At 30.1% G+C, this 20,857-nt stretch overlaps 3 protein-coding genes and 1 long non-coding RNA gene across 7 annotated transcripts; 1 reads left to right on the plus strand and 3 right to left on the minus strand.

The window, feature by feature from the left end:
* The first annotated feature begins 7,711 nt into the window (after positions 1 to 7,711).
* On the plus strand, positions 7,712 to 9,556 carry LOC116406094 (putative ETHYLENE INSENSITIVE 3-like 4 protein). Its single transcript, XM_031889798.1, has one exon. The coding sequence runs from the start codon at positions 7,970 to 7,972 to the stop codon at positions 9,311 to 9,313; it is 1,344 nt and encodes a 447-aa protein (XP_031745658.1). The 5' UTR covers positions 7,712 to 7,969; the 3' UTR covers positions 9,314 to 9,556.
* Positions 9,557 to 11,249: 1,693 nt separating this feature from the next.
* On the minus strand, positions 11,250 to 12,374 carry LOC101218395 (major pollen allergen Lol p 11). The gene is made up of 2 exons (XM_011654818.2): positions 12,071 to 12,374; positions 11,250 to 11,942 (listed from the first exon to the last, which is right to left on the minus strand). The coding sequence occupies exons 1-2, from the start codon at positions 12,228 to 12,230 to the stop codon at positions 11,611 to 11,613; spliced, it is 492 nt and encodes a 163-aa protein (XP_011653120.1). The 5' UTR covers positions 12,231 to 12,374; the 3' UTR covers positions 11,250 to 11,610.
* A 1,925-nt stretch (positions 12,375 to 14,299) lies between these two features.
* On the minus strand, positions 14,300 to 17,776 carry LOC116406092 (protein UPSTREAM OF FLC-like). 4 transcript variants are annotated; one of them, XM_031889795.1, is made up of 5 exons: positions 17,121 to 17,754; positions 16,984 to 17,053; positions 16,743 to 16,861; positions 15,536 to 16,116; positions 14,300 to 14,711 (listed from the first exon to the last, which is right to left on the minus strand). In XM_031889795.1, the coding sequence occupies exons 1-4, from the start codon at positions 17,287 to 17,289 to the stop codon at positions 15,863 to 15,865; spliced, it is 612 nt and encodes a 203-aa protein (XP_031745655.1). In that variant the 5' UTR covers positions 17,290 to 17,754; the 3' UTR covers positions 14,300 to 14,711; positions 15,536 to 15,862. The 4 variants fall into 4 exon arrangements, with proteins under 4 accessions (XP_031745655.1, XP_031745653.1, XP_031745656.1 ...); XM_031889793.1 differs by having other exon boundaries at positions 15,536 to 16,105; positions 16,743 to 17,053; positions 17,121 to 17,776; XM_031889796.1 differs by lacking the exon at positions 16,984 to 17,053 and having other exon boundaries at positions 15,536 to 16,105; positions 17,121 to 17,767.
* Positions 17,777 to 18,308: 532 nt separating this feature from the next.
* Positions 18,309 to 19,113, minus strand: LOC116406122. The gene is made up of 2 exons (XR_004219159.1): positions 18,780 to 19,113; positions 18,309 to 18,547 (listed from the first exon to the last, which is right to left on the minus strand). It is a non-coding gene; the product is annotated as an uncharacterized LOC116406122 (long non-coding RNA).
* Between the last annotated feature and the right edge of the window lie 1,744 nt (positions 19,114 to 20,857).

Below are 20,857 nucleotides of genomic sequence, written 5' to 3' on the forward strand. Positions count from 1 at the left end.
CTTAGTGGGAATCTGCTTACACAATCACCATGGCAAGAAACTCCTCGAAAAATGTGTAGATTTTCACCCAAAAAAATTCAAAAGAAAAAACATAAGTTATTAGAAAACATTCATACTTCACTGTTTCAATTAAAGAATTATAATGGCCATTCCTTTTTATGGGAAGGACAAAAGAAAATGAAAGAAAAACTAAAGCAAAAACCTTTCACACTAAGCAGAACAGAGGAAATTAGTGTCAGAAAAGGGAGAGAGAGAACATTTAATGGAAAAGATGGGTAGATGACGGAATTGCCCTTGATTTTCACAAGAGAAAGTGCAACGGCTCCTTAAAATCCGGTTTTTAGGGAAATTGCGTTTTGTTTTGTAGCAACTTTTGCCAGCTAACTTCGCCATTTTTACACTAATGGAGCTCTCTGTACTGCTCTGTTTCTCTGTTTAGTGGAATGAGAGAGAAAGGGAAAATAAGATAAATTGAATTTTGAATATTCTTCTTCTTTTCTTTTCTTTTCTTTTCTTTTCTTTTTTTTTTCTACTTTTTATTCTATTATTGAATGAAAAAGGTTTTTTCTTTTGAAAGTTTTGAAAGATATTTGATCTAATTTATTTAATAATATGCAAAATTTAGATTATCAAGTCTGGAAATTTAGTATAAATTTGAGTATGGCAGAGAATCTTTGGTACATGATGACAACTTAGTGACATGGAAAGGAATGTTTACTTTTTCCTTTGTTATAAAGATTTGTGTAAATTTTATGATACATTTTTCTTTCTTTGATCTCTTTCTTTTTCTTTTCTCATCAAAAATTAACAAAGTTTTAGTTCAGTCCACCAGCCAACTTCTTCATTGTTTTATTGGTTAAAATCTTTTAGTTAGATCAAAAGTTCCAATATCATCTCCCCATCCATTCAAATATATAGCTTATTAACTTTAATATGTATCAATTTAGTTGATATTGTTAAAACTTATGTCTAAAATAGATAATATCATATAATTGTGAAAACCTTTACCTCATGGAGTGTTATAAGAATCATGTCTTTGACCTAATCGTGTTAATGGATCATCAAATGTCAAACCAATAAATTGTGAGCCACACTGATATATATAGTCTGGTTCAAATTCATGGTTATGCTCTATATATATGTACAATCTCTAACAAAAGTAGAAGAAGAAAAATTATGTCAAGAAATGTTTGAAGAAGTTTCTTTGTTCCATGGAAATCAAACTGCTCTAACACTGTTATAAATTAGTGCAAAGTGAATTTGCAAATAATTTAATTAGCATGTAAAAATTTAGTTTGTGTCATTCTTAAGATGCAGCTAAAATGGATGAGCCAAGGTTGATAGAATTCATAGCTAATCATTGCTTTAAAAGATCGATCCAGGTGAATTTGCAAAAAATTAGGGAAGACCTTTAGTCTCGTTGGAGCGCGCTCAACAAGACCTAGAGACTATCTTTACACTTTGTCAGACCAAGTGACTAGTTGAACTCCGACAATTATTGGTCCAAATTCCTTACAACGATATATATTCATAACAAAAAACCGCATTGAGAATTGAGTTGACACATAATTTGATTGGTTATTAGAGTAAGTAGTGACATAAGACAATCATTCAACCAATAACTCAATACTTCTAAAAATTAAAAAGAGAGCAACGATGAATTTGAGTGTTATCTTACCTAAAGGTAAGCACTATATAAGCAATAATATATATATAGAGCAATCACCATGGGTACACAAAAAATTCCATGCTCTTATTTGCTATAAAATTACTTAGTAATCTACTAGGGTGTGTTTGGGGTGGGAATTTAGGGGTTAGGAAAAGAGTTATGATCCAAACTTTATTTGGGCAAACGGTTTACATTTTTGGGATTAGGGTTTAATAAACCTATATATTTTCCTACTTTTATCTTCTCATAACTACAAATTTTCCTACTTCATCTTATTATTATACTACACTCATAACTTTTTTCCAAACACATCTTATAATAACACTACAATTATAAATTTTTCTCCAAACGCATATTATCATAATACTACCACAATAATTCTTTCCTCAAACAAATATTATCGTAACACTATCCTTCATATTGCTTCTTTCAAACAAATATTACCATAACACTACCAATAATAACTCTAACCTCAAACACGTATTATCATAACACTAGGATTATTATAATCCTAAGATTATCACAATCATTTTTCTTAATAGTTGTGTCCCTCTTCCAAACACATACTTATTGTTTTGAGTTAGGCATCAAAATATTGGTAGCTTGACATCACGTTAATTTTTGTTTTTATTATTTTGCAAGACACTTTTCGTATTATTTAAGAAAAAAATATTTCTAATGCTGATTTTTTTTTATATGAACACAATACTTTAGGTTGACAAAGATTTCTACGTTAAAAAACATTTTCATAGAATCTAAAAGTACACAATAATTAATTAAATATTACAAATTATTTTAAACTATTCAAAAACTATATCGTAAAATCTTTAAAATAATAAATAAAAAACAAAAAAAGAACTATATTGTTACGAAGTTCTATGAAAACTTTTTGTACTACTAATAATAATAATATTAAATTGAAATCAATCTTTTTACAAACAAAACCTTTTATACAACTCTTCTTAAACAGAAAAAAAAAAAAAAAGATCATGCTAAGTTAGAAATTTTCATTTTTTAAACAACTTGGATAAATGTTTTTGAAATCTAATGAATGTTTTTAACCATCTTTTAAGGGTATCTTATGACGCTTCCTAATTTTAGTCGTGTGTTGATTGATGAATTATTGAATTTCAAACTAAGAAACAACAATGAAAATTGCAAAGATCATCACTTTAAACTTTTAAAATAAAATTATTTTAGAATTAGATACCAAACCGCATTGTAGTCGAAATGAGATTCATTAAAAATAAAATTGAAGAAGTATCTATTTGTTTTAGTAGTGGTCGACAGGAAAGTAGTTCTTGTTTCAAAAGTCACGGTTGAAATTCTTGTTGAAAATTATCGTTCTATTAATTGATCATATATGAACTCATATTCACATTAGCAGGAGAAATGTTGGCATTTGAATGAAAGGTAAAAGACTATGTTTTCATAGCGAGACAACAAAGTCTAACTCTTTCTTCTCTTCATCTTTGCGTAAGAAAGTTACCGTTAGACCACACTTGGTGGAATGAATGCATTGCTTTTAATCGTGCTTACCTACCTAGAAATATATACATCTATCACATTTTACTGTTACCTTACCGTTATTGATTGACCACGACAATAACGATAACCGTAACAATAAATTAAGCATGACAATTTCATAGTTTTCATATTGTTATAGTAACAATATTTGTAACTGTAACAATAAAAATAGTGAATCTCATGTAATCTTCCGTTTCAATTCGATATAACTTTTATTCTTCAATCAAATTATAGAATTTGATTACAAATTTCAAAAACCACATTTGATTAAGATTATATATAAAAAAAAAAACAAGTAAACAACAAAAAGTAATCAATTGGTGTCCACTCTTTACATTACTGTTGATGGATTACTTTTGAACCGTGTAAATGTAGTTCTTAGGATGTGTATTATTACATAATACTTAAATAGTAATTATTTATTACATTTTAAATTATTAGGAAAGGGTAAATAAATCAATTTAATCCTCATCCCCTAGTGCTTAAGATTATACTCTAAATCAAAAAAATCAAACATTTTGAATCTATTTCTCTCAAAATGAAAGACTAAAGTACAAATCAAATGTATAGAGAAAAAGTTTACATGTATATATATATATATATATGTAAAGGAAACATAAATAATTTGTTGATGAAAGACATTATTGTTAAAGCTTAAACATATGTTTTGCTATGCACGTGATAAAAAATGACTAAGAGCAATTTGGGAAAGGATTCAACTTTATGTGGATAATAGCAATGATTTCCTCATCTCCAATTCCACTCATGTTTGAGTTGAAAGGGAGGAGACAATATTCTCAAATACTTTTCATCCAAACAAGTATAGTTTAATAGTTTGATTTTGTTTAGTTCAAACAATATATGCTTTACCGATGTTAAGTAGAATGTGGTTTCATTGATCTAATCCATAACCAACCTATATTCTTTTCTCTAATTCAGTTCACATCCATTTTAATAAAATTAATTAATATTTCACAAACTTAATTTGATTAGATACTCAAGCTTGTACCAATCTTTTATTTTAAGAATATATGTTTTTTTAAAAAGGATAGCATAGTTAATTGAATATGATCATTGCAACAAGCTTAATGATTTGATTTCCAATCACAATTGATTAGGTCATCTTTAATAACGACCTAGCTCTTTTTTTTTAAAAAAAAAATTAAAATTAAGTTTATATATATAAATGTTCGCTTAGTTATATTTACTTTTTACCGATGTTTTTAACGATTCATCCATGTTTTGAAAACAAAAAAAAAAAATTAGTTTTCAAATTTGACTAAATAATTTAACTCTTTTACTTTATGAAAATAAAATTCATTGTAATATGTTGAGAGGAAATAGGCTTGATTTTCACAAACGAAAAATAAAAACCAATAAACACGAGAGACATGAAGTTAATTATGATAGTTAGTGATTATTACAGCATATGTGGATCGTACTAATCTATAGATTGTAATATAATAATTAAAAACAAATTAAATAACTCCCAATCATTTTATCAAAATGGGGTCTAATTAAATAGTTTTTGAAAGAATGGAAGAGAAAAGAGGTGACTAATTAAGTGTGGGGCACATTGTGCCATAAGAGAGTGGTAATATTCTTTACTTGGCAAAGTAGATCACGAGACTATATTTAAATGTCAACTTTGAGCAAAGAATATTGAAGTGTTTTTTTGGTCGAGTAACGTAGTTTTAAACACTTATATAACTTATGAAACTGGTTAATATAATATGTGTACGTTTTAATAATCTTTGTCGATGTGAATATTATTTTAGTTTAGATAGAAAGTCATAAATGTTATAATAGAGAAAAAATTTAAATTGTATTCCAATTACTAATTGTATCACCGCTATTATTAATTTTACTTCAGAAATTTTTATATACTTTTCCTTCTAATAAAACTAGTTTACATTTGAATCTTTAGAATCAAATAGTTAAATGGGAAGCTTTTTTAAACAATGATATATTTTCTTTTTTGTTTAATTTCATAGTTTAGTTTGCTTTTATTCATTCTAATTCTTTTCATTATTAGTCTACATATATCACCTACATTCCTATACAAAAATTGAGTCTTATTAACACTAAAACGTTAATAAAATCTAGTTTCTTAAAAGCACCATATCAAAGATAACCTTTTAGAACCAATAATTATATCATGTTTTTAATCATCAAAGTTCACATTGGACGAAGTATACAAATTTGGTTAAATTATATAAAATAATATCCTAAAATCCTTTTTCATTTGCTTTAAAAATGCACATCCTTTTATATTTTCAAAGGTTACAATAGTCGTATATGAAGTCATGGCGTTACTGTTCTGAATTCTAATTTAAGTTTTCAAAACCAGCAACTAAATGCAGTAATCAAATATGCATGCATGACTCACGAAATTCCTTACGTAACTCTTTCTGATTAGTAAGTGGCATCTTACAAATATTTTAATGCATGAGTGGAGGAAAATATAATATAAGAACTTATCTATGAAGAATGAATTAAATAACATTACAAAAGTTTACACCGCTTAAGATCAAAGAAACCAACTTCACTCAGCTGTTGAGTGTCACCAAAAAGCTTCACCAGCCCTCTTAACAGTAACACTAGGGGCCTTTTCTAATTAATAAAAAGCAATAAAATAGCAAACGAAAACAAAAACAATCATAAATATTGAAGCTGCTTAACTCTTAAGGCTACGTAAAATAATTTAATTATTCAGTCGGTTCAAAAGAACTGACTCCATCCATGGATGTTGGAACACTGTCTCAAAGAAATTAAGAAAGGGTAGAAATATATGAGTTTCGACGACGACATAAGTGACATCATGGGTATATATAACAATTAATGTGAGGGTAAACAATATAATTTAATATACAAAGTCTGTGGATTTGACCTAAACTTTAGTTCCTTACAAATAATACTCCTACTACTGTTTTCTCAAATTACCATCTACAAAACTCAAAACTACTTTTCTTTTCTTTTCTTTTTAATATCTAAAATCATGAAAATCATGAAGGAAGTAATCATACCAAAGTTTCATTGATGGACAAACGATAAATGACTTGAATCGTAAACTTAATTAGACCATTTCTATTATAAGTTTTGCAAATTTACTGTTATTGTTACCTTTATCTCTACTTTTGAGGGTTAAGTAAAATTGATATCATTAATAGTAATTGTAAAGATGTCAAAATTGAAAATGTTCAGTTGTAATTAACTATATATATATTGATAATGGTAATGATCGGACATAATTTTTAGATGTAATAATCAAATTGAGCCTTCTTATAACTCACCAATTACATTGTGTTATTTCATTAAAGATTTGGATATAAACAATGCCAGATGTAAATATAATTGTATAATAGTAGTAAACAGGTTCAAAGTAATATACTTTTTTTAATTTTCATTAATCTATTATTTTTCCACTGCCATAAATAAAGAGTGAGATGAGAGTTATTTAAACTACACTAGAGACTCTCATTTTGATAAATGGAGCATGCTTCAACTTATAGATGACTAGCGACTCAACATAATTATGTTATAAAATTTCACTCAATTTTCTCTCAAATTCATCCTTTGTCACTGTTTTCCATTACTTATATACACTTATGCAATGTTTTGATTCCATAATTAAAATTAAAATTTAATATAGAAAACATACCTTTATACAATATATACTTCTATTAAAATGAATATTAAAATGAAAATTGACATGCATGAATTCTAGTTGCACTAAAAACTAGATAATTACTAAATCAAATAAAAGAATAGTTGTAATTATAGTAATTAAATTTAAATCATCCACGTAAATATAGAAAAATTTATATTTGATTATATTTGCAATTTTTTAAAAAATTATTACTATACAATTAATTATTATTTCTACAATTGTGATGGTAATGATGCAAAAGTTAACTTAAACCACTAAATCAATCAACTAAATTATTACTTTTTAAAAGTTTAAAAAAATGAGCAAACGGTTGCCAATGATGGGGTAATATCATTCACAAAATGATTGAATTTAGTAATGCATACATAATAGGATTCACAAAATGATTTATATAAATTAAGGTGGTAATAAAATTGATTTAGTTAATGATTTAAAGATGATTATTTTAGATGAAACAAATGATATATAACATCTTTTCATTTTCCAGTAACTTTTTAAATATTTGTTAAGATACAATTTAATTTTTTTTAAAAATGTTGTGCATAATTTAAAATTCAAAACTATCATTTTTAAAAAGAAATATAAATTAAAAAAATTACTGTAAATGGGTAACGAATATTAAAAAGAATATGTGTAAGTAGATTTAATATATTTTGGAAATGATAAAGTTAAAAATAAAAAAAAGTATTATTTTGTGTGACATAGTAAGAATGGAAAAAACAATAGTTGGTCAAATATAAAAGGAAAAGAAAATATATAGAGAAGGATTAAGTTGGTTTGTGTAAAAAAGAAAGAAATAAAACGATAAGTTAGTGATGTAATGAAATGGCATATGTGTTCAACATGCAAGCTCCCTACACCCATTCTTCAACCATCTCTTTCTCTCTCTTTTTCCTCTCTCTTCTTCCTCTCTTTCAAAAACCTCCAAAGTCAAATTTACTCCTCCTTAATGGCAAACTTTGTCTCCAACCTTCAATCACCGCCATTCTCAATTTCTTCCCATTATATATATACCCCTTCCCAACAATGGACCCAATTCACTGTATCTCAATTTCCCCCCCCAATTTTATAAACTACATATTACCTTCCTCATCTCACTTTAAATGATGGTGGAGTTCCATGGAGAAATCCGATCCCATAACGATGAAGACGACCGAGACCAAGAACCAGAAGAGGAAATTAGCTACGATGATCTCAAGAAACGAATGTGGAGAGATCGACAACGGATGAAGAAGATGAAGGAGAGGCATGATGAAGAAGAGCCTGAATCTGCTGCAAGAGAAGAAGCTTCTCGCCGTAAGAAAATGGCTAGAGCTCAAGATTCCATTCTTAAGTGCATGGATAAAATCATGGAAGCTTGTAAAGCTCAAGGGTTTGTTTATGGAATCGTTCCGGAAAAGGGAAAGCCGGTCACTGGCTCTTCCGAGAGCCTCCGTGAATGGTGGAAAGATGATGTCCGATTCGAACAAGATGCTCCAATGGCTATAGCGAAATTTCTCCCCAAAGTAATTGAAGAATCAGGGATTGATCCCAATTCGTTTTTGCATTTACTCACCGATTTACAGGACACAACATTGGGATCCATTCTCTCCGCTTTGATGCAGCACTGTATTCCTCCACAGAGGAAATTCCCACTGGAAAAGGGTTTAGCGCCGCCATGGTGGCCGACGGGTAACGAGCTTTGGTGGGGTGAACAGGGCGCCGCCGGTGGTCATGGTGTTCCGCCGTATAAAAAGCCCCACGATCTCAAAAAGGCGTGGAAAATCAGTGTCTTGGCGGCGGTGATTAAACACATGTCGCCTGATTTAGACAACATGAAGAAATTAATTAGGCAATCGAAGAATTTACAAGCGAAAATGACAGCGAAAGAGACAATCACCTGGGCTAAAGTTGTGAATCAAGAAGAAGCTCTGATGAACTTAACAAAAAAGAGCTTAAGAATCACCGACGAAGAAGAAGACAAAGAAGAAGAACACAACAAAAACAGAGATAAACAGAGCAGCGATGAGATTATGACGAAACGAAAGTGTGTATTCGAACAAGAACCCATATTGGAATCGTTGTTATACCCTTGCCAGAATCAATGGTGTCCGCAGAGTGAAGCGGTAATGGGATTTATGGACAAGAAAGCAAGAACAGAGCATGAGACACAGTGCATTTGCGGAGGAGAGAGGTCAGAGGAATTTTCGGACGAGCAATCGATGGACACGCATTTGAAGAGCGTGGTGGAGTGGATGAACTGGGAGCTGGGGAGGGCGGAGGCGGGGAGGGAGGAGGCGAGGATAGAAGATGCTGGAGATGGGTCGGGGAGCAGCACGGCGGAGGATTACGGGAGTGGGTACTGGAATATGGATTTGAATGCGAGTCCGGCGGAGGATTTGAGTGGGCAACAACAAGATTCTACTTCCATTTGGGATTTGAGATATGATTGGGGAGCTGAAGAATAATGAAGATCAACAATCACTCCCTTTTTATATCTCAATTTTGATGCTTCAAACGGAAAAATTAGTTTTGAAGAAGTTTTGAATTTTGAAATTTTAAATCTTTTCTTGGGGTAGAAGTTAATTGGACTTTAGGTTTGAATACTGAGGTTGCTTTAATCTTCTTCCATTATCATTAATGATTTCTATGATTAGAATGATTTCTATGATTATGATTCATATTAATACTATTATTAGTAGTGTGTTCCATTAAAGTCGGAAATGGATTATTTTGTTACTAATATAATGTTATCTTTACTTTGAATGTATTGGATATATCTATTTATTACGAGAGTGTTCTTATTACTACACTTTTTGGAAGGACAGAAAATAATTCTTTCACTGGGTGCACTTCGAATTCGAATTCATTTGAAGGTTGAGATTGTCTTGTTCAATCTTCTTCTTTAAATTGACAAACAAACAAACAAAAAAAAAGGACGTGTGATGGCCTTTTACTTCTTCATTCTTCCTCCCTATCTATTGCTTTTTTATTCTCTATCTTCCTTCTCCAGTTTTTACCAACTTTAATTTGGATTATATGAATCATAGAGTCTTTTTGCTTATGCTTCAAGGATTATTTCACACATGTTCTCTTTCAACCATTATTTCACACATGTTCTATACAAATAGAGGTTGTGTCTTCATTTATAAACGGAACCAAGCAAGTAAAACAAGCAAAAAGAGAGTAAGAGAGTTAGTGAGAGACTATGGGTGTTTTGAAAGTAAAATAGTGCTAGCTCTTCCAAAAAAATGGTCAATTCTTTGTAAAATTTCAAATATAACATTCACATTAATCACAAATTCTCATGATATTTACTAAGTTAATAATAAAAATACAAATAATTAAATTTGAGACTAATTAAAAAATTGACATCCGTCCAAATTAAAATGATCAACTCTGATGCTGCCACATAATTTTATTATGACCGTTAGATCAAGTTAATTATTTTGGTCCAATTAAATATTATTTATTTGAGTTAAAGTTCAATTGAGTAAAAAAAATGTAATTGTAATTGACGACTATTTTAAAAATAATAATTAAGAATATAACAATATTTAAAAAATTGCAAATATAGCAAAATTATCGTCGATAGACTTGTATTATTGATGGACTCGTATGATCTATTAGTGATAGATCAATATTTGCAACATGATCTATCACTAATAGATTTTCATCATTTATAGAATTTGACAAATTTTGCTATATTTGTAATTTTTTTAAAATGTTGTTATATACTTAATTATTTTGAATCTAATTGCTAAATTTGCAACTGTCCTAAACAAAATAAATTTAATTTAGTTCAAAAGTTAAATATGATCCAAATCCATGTGGTTGAGTATATGGTCTAGCCCATGGACCAAGCTTAAGTTCAGAAAAGACTAGGAGTTAAGAGGGCAGTTAGAAAGTGGTTAGAGGTATTCTTGCAATTCCTTGGAAGATAGGAAGGCAGAATAGAGAGAGAGACTTTCGAATTGAGATCTCCTCAATTCGATTTTCTTGTATTAATTTATGAATCTGAAGCAATAAAAGAAATTTGTTACGTGGTTCAATTTGGTGTTCTATCAAATTCCACCAAAAAATTCTATAATAGAAAAGTTCTCCTTATTTGGAAAGAGTTGAATTTTTTTTACTCCACATCTTAAAGAAAATTCTTTTAAAAGCTAGAAGACTCTTTTAGCTTCTGAAGCCGACCATCCCCTCTAACTTCAAGAACATCATGTGCTCTGCTTCCTCCAAATCAAGTATAGACGTTCAACCGAGAGAGAAACAGATGATCAAATTCTAGAGATGGAAGTATATCACGTCAAAGTAACATAAATACAACATCAACACAAGTTCAACTACACGAATTAAATTTCTCAAAAAATCTCGTGTGAATAACGTGAATTAAGGACAAGAAGATTTATGACCATACGAAGAAAAAAAAACTATTTATTGAATTTATATGCTTTGGACAATTTAAATACATAACCTCAAACTAAGTAAAACATTAAAAAGTAAATACTCGAGCTTTCAAGAAAATGCATGGAACTCAAGCTAATTTAACAAGAGGTTAATACATTATTATCATCATATCCATTTTCCAACAAGTAGTTAAAAAGAAGAAGAAGAAAGAAAACTATAGCGCAATGCATCAAAGAAATCAAACCCTGAAAAACCAATCCTTTGTAGTGAGCTTAACAACTTTATTTTTCTCAAATCACTATTTCTAATAGCTAGATATATATATATATTAGAAACCGTTAAGCGAAAGACAACGCTTTCACAACGACTCATCGAAGTCGAGATATTGTTTGAGAATTGTGGGGCAGAAAGCAAGAGGACGTCGGATCAGGAAGCCCATTGCATTTGCATAGCGGAAGATGCTAGTGAGGCCATTGTTGTTGGTGAGAATGACAGTAGCACTGTTTCGACCTACATCGGGACGGTTGCACCCAAGATGAGGACTACTCACAAGAACTACCTTACAACTCTCATCCTTGTGGTCTTCATACACATTGATTTTGTATTTTCCTTTAGAATCGGTAATAGCTTCTTTGGTGAACTTCAACACCCATGTGGCTCTATCTCTACACTCCAACCTCACTTTTGCACCTGTTTCATTTCATTGATTAATTTTCTAGTAAAACAATCGTCCATTTCATTACTTGTTATAAAAGAGAAGCATTACAAACAGAAATATAAAAGAAGCATTACAAACAGAGACATAAAAGAAGCATTACCAGAAATGGGAGTGGAGACGTTTGTCTCGAAACCACACCGACAAGTGTCGCAGTAGACACAACCATTGACGACGAAAAGCTGCGCGGAGGCAGGAAGGCCGTGAAGAAGCACGAGAAAACAAACACCAATCAATAACTTGAAAAGAGTAGAAGTAGGCATGATTAGGAAGAAGAATGAAAAGAAAGATTAAAGGGGGCAAGGTCTCAGATTTCCAATGGTTTATTCATATTTAAAAGGGGAGTTTTGAAGATTGGGAACTTGGATTTGTGTGAGACATTAATGTTACAACGTGCTCTTTCCCTTCTCTTCCGCATATTCTCACAACTTCTATTATTCATCACTTTTTCAACACTCACATGCCCCTTCTTTCATTTTTCTTTGTTTACAATCCAATGGAGGAATAGTCGGAGGTTGACTTTAAATTGAAGTGAGAGAAGTCCATGCTTTATCTACGGATCTTGTCCTCTCCTCCCCTTTTCACATTTTTTATTTTTCTATCCATCCAACAGTCGAGTTGAGATCTTCCAACTCTAAATGGCTGAGATTGTTTTGGGACAGGTATTTTAATTTCTGTAATATATATGCACTCCTTACTCCTTACTAACAACATTTTATCATAACGTCTTTCATCAACATTAATCAAACCATATACACTACTCCCATGGGTGTATTGATCTGAAATACTGAACTTGGCTTCATTCCTACTCAACTTGGTTCACTTGTTTGGTCGACTCTTAACATGGCCCTTGGGTTTATATATTTTCATATATGGTTTGAGACTTGCAAGATGAGGTTCACAATATAATTTTTGGAAGGTGCTTCAAAGGTTGATTTCAAACAAGTTACTGCAGTTATTATGTTTAATAAATTATTTGTGCCCTATTTGATAATTGTTTTTATATTTTCTTTCTTTTAAAAACTAAACTTATACACGCTTACACCATTCAATTTGTTTTGTTATTTAGGATTGATTTGATAACGTTCTTGTTTCTTCTTTTTTTATAACAAAAAATAAATCTATGTTTAAAAAAAAACAAATTTCGTTTTTTGAAAAAAAAATAAAAACATGAATTGTTCGATAATTATCGTTTCTTGTTTTTTGTGTTATTTTTCCTATTTTCACTTATTTTCTAGTTTAAATATAATTTAATTGTGTACAAATTAATATATATATATATATAAATAAAAGATAATTATAAAACATTGACATTATCAAATATTCATAAATCCCTCTTTGCAAAATTAATAACTTATAATATACTATAGTTTTTATTATGTCGTTCAAAATTATTTGGTTTGAGGTATTTTTTTTTTCATTTAATTCATTTATCTTTAATAATGTTAATTTAAATTAAGCTATATTATTATATAAATAGGGTGGTTGTAAAATATTAAAGAAAATTGAAATGATTATCTTACTAAAAAATTTATATAATATAAAATTCTAAGATATACTAAAAATAATAATTTTAAAATTTAAATAACATATAAATATGCATGTTAAAATCTATTTTAAAAATTAGATATAAAATTTAAAATTAAATAATAGGTTAATCTAAATATTAAAAGTTTAAGATTTAAAATTAAATAAACATACAATTATGAAATATTAAGTGAAGAAAAAAAATGGTTAATTTTTAAAAATAGAAGAATTGACAAATTATTTACTAAACATACAATTATGAAATATTAAGTGAAGAAAAAAAAATGGTTAATTTTTAAAAATAGAAGAATTGACAAATTATTTACTGTCAATAGCAAAATTTTAATCCAAATTTAATATGGATAACCAAAATTTTAACCAAAATCTAAAATATAAAAAAAAATAAAAATTGCTATAAAATGTAAATACTTTCTATTTTCTTCTATTTATGTAAATTCTCTAAAATAAAAACTAATTAAAAAATATTAAACATATATAAAAATTAATAAATAAAGAAAAAATAGAGATATTAAATGTATAAATATGAAAAATTAACCTATAATTACGAAAAATTAATAAAGAAAGAAAAGAAAATAAAACAAGTTAAGAAATAAAAAAACCATGAAAGTTGGAAATTGAACCTGTTAGTTTCTCTATTTTTGTATTTCTAGAAACGTATCTTGAATATTAGAAACAAGAAATAGAAATGGTTATCACACATGTATGTTTCTTAAAAAAATGAAAAGTAGAAATAAAAATTACTAAAAGAATCGTTTAAAGTATGTATCTAAAACTTAACTCAAAGTTAATGAAGAAAAATATAGAAGTATGTATACTGTAGTTGTTAGTAGTACATTATACATATAAACAGCAAACATTTAAACCCTTATACCTAAGATGTATTTGTCCCTTCAAATTTTTGTCACGAGATCACAAAATATGTAGTCAAGAAGCAAGCATTGTGCAAAACAAACAAACTCTTAGAAAACACAAAATTTGGAGCTCACCATAAAATTTTTAACTACAATCAAAACTTGAACAAAAGCAATGTGGGGGGTTTGCATGGAAGTGAGTTTCAAGGCTTCTTGGGTTGCTTTGATGAGGTTGAGGTCAATATCATGAGAGGAAGGCACCTTCCTTTGATCCCACCATTCTCATTCTCATTCTCTTCATCTTCATCTTCATCTTTTTTCTCTTCCAATTCTTCCCTTTTGCTCCTAAATATAAAATCTCATAATATTCTCAACATTTTCATAACTATTCAAATGGACAAATACTAAACAAACCTATATGATTGTGACATTTTGATAGTTATTATTATATAACAATTTTGGTACTCATCAATATCAATAATTTAGTTTTAGAAAATGTGATAGATTCTTTTGTTCTTTTTGTTTTTAATTTTTTTTAATGGTATGACTGTTTTATTAACGATGGTTGGATACACCGAATCTTATCATTCCCTCTCTTTTACACACTTGAAAATAATGTTGTTTGACACATTCCTATTTAGTGCTAGTCAAAATGCACGAAAGACTGGTGCCACTCGATTTTTTATCAAAGTCTTTTTTTTATATAGGTGATTTTCATGAATCACAAGGTTAAATTTAAAAACAATTACAAACTACATGTTTCTTTCAAAGTTTTTGACCTTGTAAAAAGTTAAATTAATTAAAAAAATTGTAAAAAAATGGACAAAATATTTATATTTTATAAAAAAATTAAGTGTAATTGATTTTAGTCCTAAATAATTTGGACTTTTTTACCAATTTTTTTTAAGAAAAACCCAAAAAATTAAGTAAACAAAGGAACTCATAGTTAAAAATAGTATCTACAGCCCAATTTTGCAAAATTAAAAGTCGAAAGCCAAAAAAAAAAAAAAAACCTTTTCAGCCTGAATAATAATGCAAAAAAAAAAGTAAGATTAATTTTCAAAACCAAAAATAAAATAATTAGGCAATGCTTAATAATTGCTGTATTTATCTAAAATTGTTTTTATAGGACTTTTATTGTATTAAAAAGAATGGAAAATCGTACTTACTTTTCTTCTTTATAGGAGTTGGACTTGTTGAGCATAGGTGGGATGACATGCCGATCTTCTCTAATGGACTCCACAATGGAGCCACTAAAATACTCCTTCTCCTCTCTCTGCAATTTCCCCAACCTCGGATTCTCTGACATATACTTTATCATTTCCTCTTCTCTCATCATATTTCCCCCATTTTACACACAACCCCTTTCCCTATCCCCTTCTCCGTTCTTCTCACGGTTTTCCCCTTCGAACCCACTGACCCACCACACCCTATAAACTGCATCAGAACCGAATTCCGACTCGGACCCGACTCGATCCCTAGTTCGTCGTCGTTATTCAAGGCAAACCGTTTCGAAGTGGAACATCGAGCCGACTCGGTCGGAGTCTGAGTTGTCCCGGGGGTTCCCCAGCGTTCTTATCGCCATCGTCGTATTCGTAATCTTCGTCTTCGTCGTATTCTAAATCGGAATGTGGGTGGTGGGGGAGTGGAGTGGGTGCGAGTTGCTGTTTCCGAGTTTTAGTTGGGAGGTTGGGTTCTTGAACCGGTTGCCTTGGGTTGTTGTTGGGTATGTGTACTTGCTGCAATTTTTCTGAGAAATAAATATAATATAAACTATTTTGAAATGAATTATGATACAGTATTTCCGTGACATCACAAATTGTTTTATAATTGGTAGCCCAAAATTTCATATTTTTTAAATTTTTTTAATAACTTTATAAATTTGAATTTAATTTTTATAGCAAATAAAACTGTTCAAATATAATATTATTATAGTACAATCATGAGTTAAAAATTGAAAGACCTATTAAACATTATTTAAAAGCTTGACACATCATTCAAATTTCAGTTACTTTTAAAACACTTAACCAAAAGAAAAGAAGCTCATTAATGAGAATTCAAGAATCATGAACTCATTAATTCAAGAATAATTATGAATCTGCAAAATCTCTCTATGATGATGAGCATGTAATTTCATTTTGCCCATCATATTTCACCGATCAAATGTACACCATTCGTACACCCATGATCATACTAAAAGCAAGTTGAATTTAAATTATAACAAATTAAAATGGTGATTTCTCCCAATAATAATAATAATAAATAGTAATCTCTTCGCAATTAATTTTTAAATATATGTAAAGTTTGAATATTAAATTTAAACTGCAAAATCATTTATGAAGAAAATTATAGATAGATATAAAGACAAAAAATCACCACAGGAGGCATGAAGATCAACAAGTTGAGATGCCTTGAGAACGTATTCATAACCTTCAGCGGGATAAACCACGTCATTTTCCGACAAGTCGTTCCACACATATCCACTTTTATAGTTCCTAAAATAAACCAAACAATAAAAATAAAAAGAACCCTGAGACTCGCTAAACGACATGTCGTCTTACAGAACAGAGAACCCCCTGTTTTTATTTTTCCTCCTTTCTCTTTTTCATTTTTATACCTTTTACAGGACCAAGAATAGAGGAAAGGCATGGCGTTGCCCCTGAGAACAGCGAGCCGATCCAAAACATCTGTCGTCACATTGAATACGATGAGACCCAAAACGACGTGTCGTTCGAAATAGTAGAAGAAGCGTACCTTTGAGACGAAGAGGGTGGTTGGGGAAGAGAGGGATTTCGAGAAAATGGGGTTGTTCCAGACGGCCGTTTCTGGAGATATAGTAAAAAACTTGGGCTTTTTTCATCGGAGTGGGAGAGTCGCGGCGACGGTGGTGACGGTGGTGGTGGTCTCTGTCTTTCTCCTCCATGGTTATGGATGGGTGAGAGGGAGAGAGGTTGTCCAGTAGAAGAAGAAGAAGGAGAAGAGTATTAATATTTTACGGGAAAAAGATGGGATTTGGGGGAATTGGAAGAAGCTGAGGGTAATTGTAGAGAAGGGGAGAAGGCTCGGATCCCTATGAATGAGGGAGGAAGAAGTTAATTTTGAATCCAGAATCTACGGATGTGATTTTTTACATGCTTACATTACCTCTTACAAAACAAAGCAATTTGTACAAATCTATTCATTTTCTTTTTTATTTCAAACAATTATTATTATTATTATGTTATCGATAGTTTGATAAGTTCAAAAGGTGCAACAATAAAGTTAGTGGAGTTGATAGGAATCAAGAAAAGAGTCTAGTAATTAAGAAAAAAATAAATAAATCAAATAAGCTATATGAAGACTAGGGCCTTTAAAGGGACCATGAAAAAAACACAGTGAAACTTCTCCATAAGAAAAAGAAAAAAGAAAGTTAGATTTTCATTTATGTATTGTAAAAGTAATAATAAGAACGACATGAATAATAATGATAATAAATAAAAGAGTAAACTGGAGGGATGGCACCGTATAGTTGGTTTGTTTGGGGGTTGGGGAGGTAATAATTAAGAAAGGAGAGTAGGGTTTAGGGTAAAATGCGTTGGGTTTTGGTTACTTTCTTCACAACTTACTGCTTTTTATGAGAAGCTTTAAAAATTGGAATTGCCAAACCAAATGTCATGGGGTTTCCCCCTACGTCACCCTTTTAAACTCTTTTTTCTACATCACTTTTCTATCTTCAAACTCAAAACACTCACTTTCTCTCTATTTTTTTCCATTCAACATCAGTATCCACAAATTTTGATCTCAACAGTACCTAGTTATAAAGTCTACCCGGCATTTCAAACGTATTATAATCTGTCGGTTATAATAGTTTGTGTTTCAAATACAAATTATTATAGTCTCTGTTATTATAATCTACGTTTAGAAAATGAAAAATAGTGAAACAGGAGAATGAAGAATAGTGACATTTTATTGTTCTCGTTGTTGAAAATAATGACGAAAGAAGCACCCAACGACACATAAGGTACAACCTTTGTATAAAGAAACAACAAATTATATTGAATGAAGAAAATGAAAGGGAATTTAGATTTTCCTTTCTAAAATGTTAATTAATCAAATCATTTATAGTTGATCCCACCATTTTCCAGCTGTCAACTTTAAATTCCTGGTCAATTATCAAGCGCCTAGTTTGGACTTGAGTTTTTCTGCAGTACAAACACATAAAAAATCAAAATAACTCACACAAGAAAACAAAAAAAGATTAAAAGAAATAAAAGTTGGAAGAAATAAACAACTAAATTTAATTTTCGTTAAATTTTGACACATGAAATTTTTGCCTCGCAACTAAAACTGACCACACACAATAAAATTAACTATTGTCTTGATATAACAAAAAAATAAAAAAAAAACCATTTCTCCAGAGATTGAAGACAATACCAACAACTTCATTTTTCATGCAATCTTTATCACATATAGGATCACACAAATCGTTAGCAACGCCTTTTGTCGTGCATGTTTTCTTGCACGTTTCTACACATGATTTGTATTGAGGCTCTAGATTGGATATTTCGTTAAACAAAGTATTAGATTTCCTCTCAATCTCAGCATCCCTTTCAGCGGTCATTTGTGCCTTAGAGAATTGCAGTGATCCCACCACAACAATGGACATAAAGAAAACAATCGTAATGGTTTTTGCCATTTTTTAGTTTTATCTTTTAGTAATTAAGCCTACTTTTTTCCCTTATGGCTTTATCGTATGAGAAAACGAGGGAAGACCATTTTATAGCAATTTTCGTTGTTAAATTTAGATCATTGAGCGAAAAGTAGGTTTTTATCTCTCTATAAATATTTGTAACAAGTGGTGAATATTTGTTTGTTCTCTAAAAACCAGTTTTTGTTCCTTAATTAACACGTGAATAGAGGAAGAAATGGTAACGATAGCAAATAAAATGTCGGTGTTGACTAAATATGGTGTCTCAATTTAAAGGAGATCAATCAAAATAATGAAAACATATGTAGCTTAGATCGAGTGTGTAAACTCAAAGGTAAGGTTGACATTAATTTTATGGTTTCACGAACAAATAATTGATGTGGATAAATTAGCTTTACCAAACAATAAAATTATACTAATTATTTCGAAGCAGTCTTAATTATGTTGTAAAAAAACAGAAAAGAAAGAAAGAAAGAAAAAAGGCGTGGTTTAATAGAGAGTGCAACGAGTCAATTATATAGAATTTAAACACCCATGACAAAAATAATCATAAACATACCTCAAACCCCTATTTATTGAAGGCATTAATATGATTTAAATTTGACACAAAATAAAATACAAAAAAGTATCATTCCTCTTCTCAGCACTTCAAACACTCAACACACATACACACATATAGGCTGCAACATATAATTATTAACACAAAAACCCACAAACATTGTTTTATTTAAAAAGATAACTTTGGTTTTCAAGGAGCGACACCATGAAGCTTAGTTTATATCGGTCCCAATACAATGGACATCAATAATCGTGGCTTCTTTCGGTTTGAAGTCAATGAGTTTTAAGCAAATTTGGCAAATTAACTTGGATTTGAATTTTATAGCGATATCAAATTCTTTTAGAATATCATCCCCTAAAATCATGACTAACATAAATTCAATATTTTCAAATTATTTATAGTCATCAATATTTATTTTATGAGTTGAATTGAAAATTTGCGTTGAAATATCTCCAAATTTTGAATTTAGAATTATATTCATCCCTAAAATCGTGCATTTAACATAATAACAACTTGAAATTAAGATTTTTATGGGACGTTGTTTTTTTAATTACATTAATATTTTATTTTATTTTCATTTGGCAGGATATTTCTGGGTTTGCCTACGACTTTCTTTTACGGTTGAGTTGCTTTTCTTTTACTGTTATTATTTAGCGTTATGTGTCATGGCACTACAACGTGTGAAGACTACGTTCGATGGAAGATGGATCGGATCTTTCCAATATATTGACTACCACGTGGTTGATGTAAATGTTCCATGTTCATCTTCGTATTAAGAATTTAAACAATGCATTCAAGGTAGAATTTTTCCATCTTCAGATCTTTCTGTATATCGGTTGACTCTTTATTTAGTACGGATGCAACAATTCAAACCTTGGCTTGTTCGAATTGTTGAAGAAATAGACATGTATTGGCTTAAATATGTTGGTTTTTTCGAATTTTTCCAATAATGATTTAGTGGTTGTCGCCACGTGCCCGAGATGACGTGGAGCGACCGATGTCCTCAAAAGAGTTAGTGTTTTTTTTTAAAAAAAAAACAGTCGCCACCAATCTTTTTTACGGTGTGATTGGACATCAAAATAAAGTAAACAATTTTAAAAATATGGTCTGCGTAAAATAGAGATGAGTTCAGGAGTCATTTGTGTGTGAGGAAGGTATTAGCACCCCACAACACCCATTTAGAAAACGGTGGGCAAATTTCAAATCTCGAATTGAAAATAATTTTTTATTTATTTTAAAACTAAT

The sequence above is a fragment of the Cucumis sativus genome, unplaced genomic scaffold (assembly GCF_000004075.3).
Source record: "Cucumis sativus cultivar 9930 unplaced genomic scaffold, Cucumber_9930_V3 scaffold66, whole genome shotgun sequence".
NCBI lineage: Eukaryota > Viridiplantae > Streptophyta > Magnoliopsida > Cucurbitales > Cucurbitaceae > Cucumis > Cucumis sativus.

What these genes read in the sequence shown, in the direction of transcription:
- LOC116406094 (XM_031889798.1), top strand. Translation starts at nt 7,970, where the DNA reads ATGATGGTGGAGTTCCATGGAGAAATCCGATCCCATAACGATGAAGAC.
- LOC101218395 (XM_011654818.2), bottom strand. Translation starts at nt 12,230, where the DNA reads ATGCCTACTTCTACTCTTTTCAAGTTATTGATTGGTGTTTGTTTTCTC. An exon ending in CGTCTCCACTCCCATTTCTG is followed by an intron (nt 11,943 to 12,070) that starts GTAATGCTTCTT and finishes GAAATGAAACAG; the next exon opens with GTGCAAAAGTGAGGTTGGAG.
- LOC116406092 (XM_031889793.1), bottom strand. Translation starts at nt 17,289, where the DNA reads ATGGAGGAGAAAGACAGAGACCACCACCACCGTCACCACCGTCGCCGC. An exon ending in CCACCCTCTTCGTCTCAAAG is followed by an intron (nt 17,054 to 17,120) that starts GTACGCTTCTTC and finishes ATGTGACGACAG; the next exon opens with ATGTTTTGGATCGGCTCGCT. An exon ending in TGATCTTCATGCCTCCTGTG is followed by an intron (nt 16,106 to 16,742) that starts GTGATTTTTTGT and finishes GAAAAATTGCAG; the next exon opens with CAAGTACACATACCCAACAA.